At 41.4% G+C, this 11,401-nt stretch overlaps 1 protein-coding gene across 1 annotated transcript; it reads right to left on the bottom strand.

Annotated features, from left to right (window-relative positions):
- Positions 1–3,835: 3,835 nt before the first annotated feature.
- Positions 3,836–10,631, bottom strand: drd1b (dopamine receptor D1b). The gene has a single exon (XM_010871135.3). The coding sequence runs from the start codon at positions 9,148–9,150 to the stop codon at positions 7,819–7,821; it is 1,332 nt and encodes a 443-aa protein (XP_010869437.2). The 5' UTR covers positions 9,151–10,631; the 3' UTR covers positions 3,836–7,818.
- Between the last annotated feature and the right edge of the window lie 770 nt (positions 10,632–11,401).

Genomic DNA, 11,401 nt, shown 5'->3' with positions numbered 1-11,401 from the left:
GCTGTACACCTATGTGGAAATTCCATTGAAAAGCATCAGTTTCCAGCAACAAAAGTAATTTACAACATTAACAATGTCTACACTGTAGTTCTGAACAATTTGGTATAATTTTAATGGACCAAAAAATTTTCAATTAAAAACAAGGACATTTTCAAGTGACCCCTCATTTGCCAGTGTATATATAGTTTTCTTTTCGTGATGTTCAGCATTTTACTTAACACACGTGTTCGGTGTTGTTTCTCAGGCTTCTGCCACTGAGGATGCAGAGACAGACATTGCAATCACAGGCATGGGGATTTCCATGATCTGAAGAGATGAGGATGGGAGCCAGAGGACGTGGGAATTGTAAACAATTGCATCAAAGTCCTGAGCAACGTAGGCAGTGTCATCATGGGATTCATCATGCTGCTTGGCTCATTCATGCTCTTGATCTAAGCTTACCAGACAACCTCAAGTACACCTTCACATTTTTCCAGAAGGTCATAATGAATTCGGATGGGCACAAGCTACATGCAAAGATACAGCATCTGAAAATCAAGTTGTTTCATAACAGGTCAACACCAGGATGCAAAGTACATTGTCCTTATTTAGTTTCCTTTATTTAATTTCCATATAAGATTATTTAATTTTTTAACTCATGGATGTTTTCCTTGTTCTGACATTAAAAACAGCAGTGCAAGTGGAACAGTATGGAGCCTTTTTAAGTTTTTGTTGCTTTCATTTCCTGTAATTAATGTGTTTCCTGTTTAGGAAATGCATTCTTTAAATCTACAGGGATTTATAGTAGAGAAGGAGAACTGACCCTACTCCCCCAGTACAATCATATAGCAGCGTAAGACCTTAGGGCTGAGAGAGGGGGGTCCAGTGACACTGTGGCCCTATACACATTGTCAATAAAAAAGCACCAACCAAGTTGTCTCGTGTCATAATGGGGGATCAAATATTTTTAACCTATTACATTTTTAATTAGTTAGATTGGGTTGGTCAAATGTAAATCTATTTTATTTAGTTATTGTAATTATTTCAGTTATGTTGTTTTTGATAAATATGAGTTGGACAAATGCAAATCAATTTCACTTAGTCAAAGTAATTATTTCATTTTGCTGTATTTGGTAAAAAAGTAGTTGGACAAATGTAAATCAGTTTCACTTAATGTAATTATTTCATTTTAGCTGTATTTGATAACAAGAAACCAGGCAAGTGTATTTCAGCGGGCCTGCAATAGAAAGTGTTGATCATGGCTGCCCTCTCTAGATTCTAACCTAGGTCGCCCACGTGAAAGGCTGTGTCTTTAACCACAACACCACAGAGCTGACCATTTGCCGGGTGTCAGTATAGCATATTGACATTATATAATGTTGTCATGCATAAACATCACGTCAGGTTTGAATATTTCATTAGACACCATTAACCATCGTAGTAAACTGAGTAACGTTTCTTATTAAGTTTACCTCCACCACAAATAGCATTTATTGACTGTATGGCTTTTGCCACTGGCCGTTTTAACAGCTTATTAGCCAGTAATATGTCGCTAGAGGCCATTAAGCATTATGTTAAACTTAATAACGTTTCTTATTAAGTTTACCTCCACCACAAATAGCATCTGTAAATTTTATGGCTTTTGCCACTGGCTGTTTTAACAGCTTATTTGCCATTCGTGAATGACATTGTCACAATAATTACTGTATTAATATAGGTGATGATAACAGACTTTTACATCAAGTGAAAAGAAAGAATTGTGTAGCCAGCGGAGTGTTTGACTATCCTGAAGAAATGCTAAGACATAATTGGAAAATCCACCAGAAATAGTCACAATATAACAGTAAACTATTGATGGCCGTTCTTCTAGCAGCAGGATATTATGTTAGCCGCCAACTCAGATTTTCTTTTTCAAAATAAAAGCCATCATTGAATTATATAAGGTGATGTAGTTAACAATCTAGTCTGAAAATCTAGTCTGTCATTTTATGTTTAATGTCCGTTCCAATGTTGTTCTTGTCTTGAACCTCAGGCATCATGTGTGTTGACTGCTACAGGAGTCAAACGCAGGACCTGTTGTTCCATAGCCCACATCTCTAACCACTACGCTATTTAACAAGAGGCAGCAAGTCAGTCAATCAGTCAGTCAGTCAGTAAGAGACATTCCCTCTTCTAGGCCGGCTCTGCTTACACGGTGCGGCAAAAATTAGTTGGGACCAACAATTTCTGTTCATCCAATTAGTAATTTTTTTGAGGGCACCTTGATGCACGTAGCCTACTTAAAGTTTTACTGGCTGTAATGCTGCTGGTAGTGTTGGCTACATATTAAGACTGAATACACAGAATCTACAGAAACTGGAAATACAATTACAGGATATGCAATGCATGGAAAACAATATAAGAGAATGAGAAAATACAACTTACCATTTACATTTTTACACATGGACTGAAGTTCTGCGAACTAAATGAATTGTAAAACAATTTTAGGTGTACTCCAAACCCAAAACTATTATATATATCACTTCCAAGGAATTTGGAAAGATGCAATCTCTATAGATACCACAGCTACACAGGAGTAAGTAAAAAGGGATTGGGGAGAACACTAATATTCGAAACCCTGACCTGTCACCAAAGGCCTTTCATTGCCGGCCGCTAATGCAGAATGGCTTCATGGGTATTGGTTACCCCAGAAACCCAACCTAGTATAATCCGCCCACGGCTCTTTAGCTTAGATATAACGCTCTCATAGAAACACAACGTTGCTCTTAGTGGCGTTTCCGACTTGTGCAGTGTTATTGAATCAAAAAAAAATTTAAATCAGTATGAAACCCAAAGAAGTGCTGTCGATGCTGTTTGGTGTTAAAATGAGAATCTGGACGCTGGTTACATAAGCACATTACGGCGGCGGTTCACCGCCGTCCTCTCTCAACAAGGCAAGCGCGGCCCGCGGCCTGTCATTAACCTTGACTCCGTTTCCACAATGACCCCCCCCCCCCCCCCCCCGCCTCGGTGGATCCGCGCGGCTAAAGTGCAGGTCGTCCGTCCGCACAGTGTTAGCACCGCTTACAGGACGTGTCAAACCTCCGGGCAGCAAGTTTACGCGAAGGTTCATCACGTCTTCGACGTCGACATATTTCACCGTAGATACACCGCAAAGTCCTACTGTTTTCTGAGCCCTGGCAAACTGTGAGATTTCTCCACAACTGTGGTATTGTTCTGACGTTAAGAGCGTTGTGTGAGTGGCTGCAGCTCCATGAGATCTAAATAGGGTTATGGCACTGTACACTATCAAGCACTGCACACAACATGAAGTGCTGGTTTCACAGCTGACCTCTGCGAATGGCTCTCATCCCCTGGATGACCGACATGGGGATGCTTACATGCTCTTTAAAGGGGCTACTCATTGAACAGGTATTGTGATGTCTTTCTAAGTGTAGCTGAGAGTGTGCTGATGTTTGAGCCATAAAACCTATTACTTGATACCTATTACAGAAGTCTCTGTACAAGCCAAAATATAAAAGTAATGAAAACAGCAAAAACAACTATAGCGTTCAAAGGGTAACACATTTAATAACATGGTGGCGAACACGCTGAATCCTGGGAGAGTTGGGCACAGCGGGAAAACGGCACGATCAGTATTTTAAAATAGACCAGATATACATTAACTAGCACAGACATGGTGTACTTTTTATGCATTTGTTAATAATTACATACAATACATGGATGTGTGTGTGTGTGTGCGCGTGTTCCAAATTAGTCTGCAGCCCCCTGATGACAAGTACATAAATTCTATGGCCCCCGCCACCATCCAGGTTGCCCACCCCTGGACTAAATAAATACAAATCAATAGCACAGATGAAAAAATTAACATACACGTTTATTTTTGCAAGTAGCAAGGGCACATTTTGTACAAACTGTAAACTAGGTACTGCGATAAATTTAGGGATTGTTAATCAACACCTTGACAACGGCAGAACATGTGAAGTTAAATCCGACAGGTGAGTGCCTTGATTTTTCAATAAAACCCAGACTGAAAAACAGCACATTGTTTGCTACTAACATTTAAGGACTCCAAGATAAAAAAGCACTTGTGTTCACATTTACATTTGAGCAATATACAATACTGTTTTTCATGTTATGTTACATTAAGTTTGTGGTAAAATTTCGAGGTAGGGATGCCATTGTAAATGAAATGAGCTCAAGGATCCTTGTATAGGGACTCCAATAGGAATGTTGTTTAATATTGTACAAGGACAGAGGCAGTTATCTTTCCGTTTGGTATTTGATGTAGAGGAATGCTTTGCTCTCAGCCAGGTTTAAAAAAGCACTGTTACATGTAATGTCAAAACAAACATCTAGACAGAATAATAAGCTGACGCGAGTTCTTTCGCAAAGCCTGTGGGGCATCATTACAAAAGACATTTAAGCAAACAAGGCATTCTACTTCTGTACTTTTGCAATGCCCATGAAATGGCTGCCTACTGTAGAGTTAAAGGGATAGCTGGGAACTTGGTGATTTGGGATAATTTCCTACTTACCCAGAGTCAGACAAACCCCTTGGTACAACTTGTATGTCCCTGTTATGCAGTTTGAAGAAAGTTGAAAGTTAGCATATGGTTAGCTGAGCGCAACTGCATGAAGTCTTTGGTTGTTTATAGCGAGCTCTTCTCAGTAGCACTACAAACCCCTCCAAAACTGGATGGTTGGACATTTATAAGTTTCACATAGCAAAATGAACAAATCTCTTATTGATGATAATAAAAAGTAGATTATATTGTACTTCCTCTGTCATCCCATTTCTGCAGAGATGTACTGTATGGCGACTAGCATTTAATTACGTGGATTTTAATTGTAGATTAGTGATTGAAGATAATTAGAAAGTAGACTTTACATTTATTATTGAGTGACAGAATAATTTTTTTTACCAGGGAAGTTGATTGAGAACACATTCACATTTACAACAGCAACCAGGAGAGCAATTAAAGTAAAAAGCCTTAACCAGGGACCGAAGAGATTTCTCACCTGCTCAGGCTTTTGACCTAGCAAACTTTCAGTTCCTGGCCAGATGACACCCGTGGTTAAGAACAGGTCAACTGATATGGTAAAAAAGGACATACAAGGACATACTACTTCAAGTCATCACTGTCTTTACATTACAGGATTGAGATGTTGCAAGTGAGCGGTAAGCACATTCCCGATGTCTTTTCAAAGGGTGTTTGTATTTTGGCACTTTCAATGGGCTAGACTCAACGGACACAGACTCCAGGAAATCCAGGGCTAGTGTAATAAAATATCTAGCAACTTTCATGTCATATGTCCAGGAGTTAAATGTAGTTATGTAGGCGACACAGAATATCAGCCAAGCATGGCAGAAAGTCAACTGCAAGCAGTTTAAGTGTCTTTTTCATCATCATTGCCATAATCAGCCAGGAGACAGACGGTCAGTCAAAGTGCTTGTGTTCTTTTATAAGCAACTCAGTCTGTCTGTCTATGCCTGTCTTTATATTACATCATCAAATAAAATGCAGATTGTTTTCCCACAGTGCCATGCGCTTCGGTTGTGTTACACCACCATGTGTTGCAACAGAGACAGTTGTAGCCACGATAACATGAAGGCCTGGGTATATATTTTTTTATGTTCAAACTGCTGCAGGGGTTTAACTGTCATCTTCTAATGGCATCTTCATGCCGATAAATTGGTGATTAATGAGTGAAACGTGAATGTGTGTGGAATATATAACACATGCACCCTATGTGATCCAAATCTTTGTAGCTTTGGGATTCCCAGAGGGGAAGGAAAGGGGTGGGGCTTGCGCAGAAAACTCGGCATTTGCCTACAAATGTTATTCTTTACTCAGAAGTAACATTGACCCTGGACTTCACAGAACCCCCAAAAAAATAACCAGAAATCCAGATTAATACCGTTAAAATGTCTGACCCCCTCTGATGCATTTGTAAACTGATGTATTTGTAAAACCTGAAACTCAAGAACAAGGCTGGACCCTGTAAATAAATCAGCCATACTGCATTAACTCTAGCTAATTCTGACATCAAACCCATGTTCAGCATGGAGCCCAGATGACCTGGGAAGTGTTGTCACACTTAAGAGTGTGAACATATGCCCAGCACCCAATTCACACTGTGAAGTAACACCCAAATCCAATTACCCTAATTCCAATATTGATTCATGCCAAATCCAGGACAGTTTCTAATACTGCAGAGGGAATAACAAGAACAAGTTCAGCCAAAGGTAGTCAAAATATATATTAATTTGTAAGCACTAAAGGGTCACTGTTCCAGCTTAAACAATGAACAACAACAGCAGGCTTCAGTAGATGAGCAAAGCTCACCAGAGTATATTGTGGGCGACCAGTGATTTGTGTGAGGTACACTAACTAAATGAGTCGTTCTTTGACATTGATGACATTTCCTGCTACTCACTAAGCTGGATGTTTTCATGCAAACAGACTTAATAGAATCAGCTCTCAGCACTGGACAGTAGAAGGGTCAAAAACTGGCCCTGTTTTCCACTCTTTCCAATAGTGTACTATATTTTAGCAGCACTTTAGTGGGCCTCTGATATGTCCTATATATGGAACAGGAGGCCATATATGGTACCTATCAGATGCTGAACACTAAAAAGTATCTGATGAGATCACGGAATGTCCTAAAAGCGTAAAGTCGTCATATGGTTTGGAGTGAGTGGTGAGTCTTCAGGGACAAAAAGGATAATGGAGTTGAATTGGGGAGAGATGCGCTACAGGGAAGCGAAATGCTACACCTATACAGGTAGCTAGGGGACTTGATGTGCTAATGTGACAATGGGTCCTACCAACAGAGGGTTTATAAAGTATACCCTGTTTTATATTGGACTGCAATAGGAATTAGGCATCTGTTCTTTAGAATCCTTGTTTGGCAGTATGATCTTTAGAATCCTGGTTTGACAATCAGATTGGAAAATGTTGACACTCATTGGAGCTCAATTAAGAAACACATGTACTAAAAAAGGGGAATGCAACTTAAATATTCTGAAAGATGGCATAGGCCTACTTGGCATAAGTTGGTGTCACTTTGAAAATGAAAGGCATTGAGAGGATGCCTTAGTTATTGACAAAGTGCTATAAATATCAAATGCATGTGTGTTCACACCACACCTTACAACTGTACCACACTGAGGCATACTGTCTGTCACAACAATTCAAATGGAAGAGTTGATGAGGGTTGTTTTTAATTATTTACACCATCCACTTATCATTACCACAGAAGAGACTTCAGCTCTAAATAAATTATGATAAATTATGATAAATATTTTGTAAAATAAAAAAGTATAATTACACCCCATGGTAGACACTGACAAAATAACATTCCAAACCAGGCATCTTTATAGTTCTCTTTGTAATATGAAACACGCTGTACACAAATGTAAAGCACTTACCTACAAGACATTTTGCTACTATTTCTACTTCTTTCTCCATGTTATTACGGCTTCCAGGACATCTGTAACGCCACTACTGTACACATGCAAATGTATACACATTTGTAAATACAACACATGTATACACATGTGTATTTTTGTTTTTCCTTTATTCAAGTTATGGAACATTTACCGACAAATCTGTCTATACTTCATTAATAAATGCTGAAGGTGTTTTGCAGATAGTTATCCAGGATAAAGTGCCTTCATTTGAAACATTCTGTAGATTTCCATACATAGTGATTACATTTAAGGTTCGCAGTGAAGCTCAGTTTGTATATCCCACACTTTGGCAAGGCAGACTGCCCGCTGGGTCTCTTCTGTTAATTTTTTTTCCTCACACCGTACACCAGTACACACAGCGCTCAACAAGTCACCACCTTGTGCTGGCCGTTCTGAGTTATGGGATTAATCTTTTCCAGTGACAAGTCAGCATCGCTGTCCAGGTCCCCAGACAGGGACGGGGAAAGTTTCTCCAAGGTCGTAATCCCAACCTCATCTTTCTTCTGCAGCTCCTCCTCCTGACACAGGATGCTGTGAGGAATCACGTAGGTGGCGTTGTTGCTCTCCTTAGGGATGTGCCCCCTGGGCTGATACTGCAACACCGGTGGCTGGGCGTCGTTGTTGTTAATGCTCACTATCTCCACAGCACTGCTGCCCGGACAGAGCCTGTGGCAGCCCAGCAGGATGGAAAATGCCTTGCGGAAGTCCGCGTTGAAGGCGTAGATGATGGGGTTGATCGAGGAGTTGGCCCAGCCAAACCAGACGAACACGTCGAAGGTGGCGGGGCTGATGCAGAGGAAGTCAGACGTGCCGTTGGGCTCGCAGAAGGGCACCATGCAGTTGAGGATGAAGAAGGGCAGCCAGCAGCACACAAACACCCCCATTATGACCGACAGGGTCTTCAGGACTTTGGTTTCTCGTTTGAAAGACGTTTTAAAGGAGCTCTCCGTCTCCACGCTGGAGCTGGTCCCCATGTTGCTGTGGCGGTTCTTGGCACACTCGGCGGCCCTCTCCAGGGCCGAGATCCGCCGGATCTGGATCTGGGCAATCCGGTAAATCCGTGTGTAGGTCACGATCATGATGGCCACGGGGATGTAGAAGCTGATGAGGGAGGAGGAGATGGCGTACGTCCTGTTAAGGCTGGAGTCGCAGTTGTCTGGCGGCAGCTCACCATAGGTACCATTGAACTCCAGAGCGGCGGCCTTGTGCCAGTTCAACTGGACCGGGATAAAGGAGATGAGCACGGACAGCGTCCACGCTACGCTGATCATAACGAACGCCACCTTGGGCGTCATCTTCCGCTCGTAGCGGAACGGGCTGGAGATCGCCCAGTATCTGTCCACGCTGATGACACACAAGTTCAGTATGGACGCTGTGGAACACATGATGTCAAAAGCCACCCAGACGTTGCAAAATGCCCCGAAGGGCCAGAAGCCCACAATCTCCGTCGCTGCCTTCCACGGCATCACCAAGATGGCCACCAGCAGGTCTGAGATGGCCAAAGAGATCACGAAGAAGTTGGTGACCTTTGAGCGCAAGTGTCGGAATTTGGTGACGGCAACACATACCAGCGTGTTCCCCAGCAGTGTGGTCAGGATTAGCGCAAAGAGAAAGCAGCCTGTCAGAACACGTTTGGATGAGTCTCTCTCCTGCAAATTTTCGCTGTCGCGGACTGTGGAGAAGTTCATATCCATGTTTCTGCCTGCTTATAGAGACGGAAATCACCCCATAATTCCAATCACCTTAAGTCTGGCCAATTAGATGGCAAATGTACCCTTTGTTGCTTGCCCGTGAAACAGCTCATCTGGAGGCTGGGTCACCATGCTTATCACAGTGATCATCCTGCAGAGTACTGTCTATAAATATTTCAAAAAGCACTTTAGAAATGAGGCAAAAAATGCATCCTGATTGTGGATTTTCCTAGGCATTCTGTTAGGTCCGCAGCTTTCAATCAGATGTATTCCAGTTGTAGTACAATAGGTTATTTATATATGAAGAAATAATTTCTGTAAAAAGTATCTTCTTTATTGTGTCTATTTCAATGAGCTGTTGGCACTCATATGAAACTTTCACAGCATATTCTCGAAGGCATGTTAAGTAAACAGAGGCTGGACCAATCATTAGCTTTATATAGGGGCTCATCGATACACTATATTGATCATATTCGCGCTGTGTTTATCTGATTTGTTTAATGACTGACGAGGCGTGTCCGCGTGATAAAATTAATGCTCCTATATACAATCCATCCAGGACAAGCATTCGTTTTTGCAAATGCAGAGCACATGCACTGAACATGCTGCCAGACCATATGAATAGTGATGGTAAGACATAATCACCACTTCTTACTCAAATTGTTAAACAGTCATATAAAAATACTTCAATTGTCCGTGTCTTTACGCTTGGAACTGTAAACTATGTTTTATAAGAACGTAGGCTACCAATCGACTTTCCATATTCACAAACAACACCTAACCGGCTGTATCTTACGGTGGAGTAACACAATGGTCATCCTGGAGTACAGTCCGTCCGTGCGTTCCGTTTTTCCACCCACATCCAGTCACCAAAATGGCAATGTGACTACTTGAAAGATGAGCTGTCAACTTTATCCGAACAAACCTTTTGCAAATGCACATCAATTCTCAAGGAAAGCTCAGTTGTAAGCCATGATTTACTTAGAAATAGTCGTCTCTACTTTATCCCCTATGTACAGCAGAAGCGGGCGTCTCTCTGCCCCTTCTCTCCTTGCGTGTGTTCCAGATGCAGCTGCACCACGCGACGCCAACCGTAGAGCCAGCAGTGATAAATGTACGTTCTGTCCTTTCCAACTTCACTACACCTTCATAGAAAAAGGTTTGCCACCACATTCGGAGAAGGTGCAAATATCGTCAAAATCAATTCAACTCGTGTGTCTTCTCGTAAAGCTCAAGAGTTAGTCAAGCTTTCCTAAACGTTATATACGCACTGGTTGTCGGCCCGCAGATGTTTAGACATTTTCTTCGAATTTTGAAGTTATTCTGAAGAGATCTAAATTCCATTCCAGTCTCCTCACAGCACTGACGTGGTCTGGAGTGAAGTCTCTCACTTGTAGATTGGGGGAAGATGAGACCGTAACAACCAGCAGTTTCATTTCAGCTCTATCCACTCAGCTCCGCGCGAGGGTTTCAGAACCATTCCCATCTGCTGTTCTCTACATCATTTTAGAAATTGCTCTTGGATCAACACCGTGCTCATTGAAATATTATCATTTAATCATATTAAAGCCCACTCACCATTCGGTATTGATATTACATGCATGATTACATATTTAATTATACATGAGATTAACATTGGGCCATTGATTTAACCTATAACGTTTGAACAACGACATTTCATATCTGATAACTTGGAATTTAAATTAATTGATGAAAACTGAAATTGTCTCCAACTTGAACGTGGAGGCAGTATTATAGCATAGAGGCACAATGAGGCCATCTACTGGAGGACATGTTTAATCTTTTGTACAATCAACCCTTTCAAGGCACAGCACATTTCAAATAAAAATAAATTCGATACTTCTTCAATCGGGTTTTATCACTGCGCTTCTCGATCTAACAGCAGACCTAGCGACCTATGGCAGTTAAGACAGTAGTACGTAGAAAAGAGATCAGGTCGCAAGTGTTGATTTTTCAACTCCTGGAAATAAATGCTGGCTTTGGCGTGGATGATTAACTGCAGCCACCTCGTACATACCGGTACAGACAAAGAGAAAGCAACGTGATTTGACAATTAAACTAAAAGGCTGAGATTGCTATAGGTGCCCCGGACGAAAGGGCTTAAGTCAGATATCTTGGTTGCATTGTCTACAGCCGAGATTATGCTGGTCAATGTAATTGATGAATCGTTATTCCATTCAAGCAAGTATAATGAAAAGGGGAAAACCTATGTCCCTGTTTTGGATTAAAGTAT

The sequence above is a fragment of the Esox lucius genome, chromosome 7, assembly GCF_011004845.1.
Source record: "Esox lucius isolate fEsoLuc1 chromosome 7, fEsoLuc1.pri, whole genome shotgun sequence".
Lineage (NCBI taxonomy): Eukaryota > Metazoa > Chordata > Actinopteri > Esociformes > Esocidae > Esox > Esox lucius.
This window is presented reverse-complemented; position numbering and strand designations above follow the sequence as displayed.

Coding starts and splice junctions, on each gene's coding strand:
- drd1b (XM_010871135.3), bottom strand. CDS start 9,150: ATGGATATGAACTTCTCCACAGTCCGCGACAGCGAAAATTTGCAGGAG.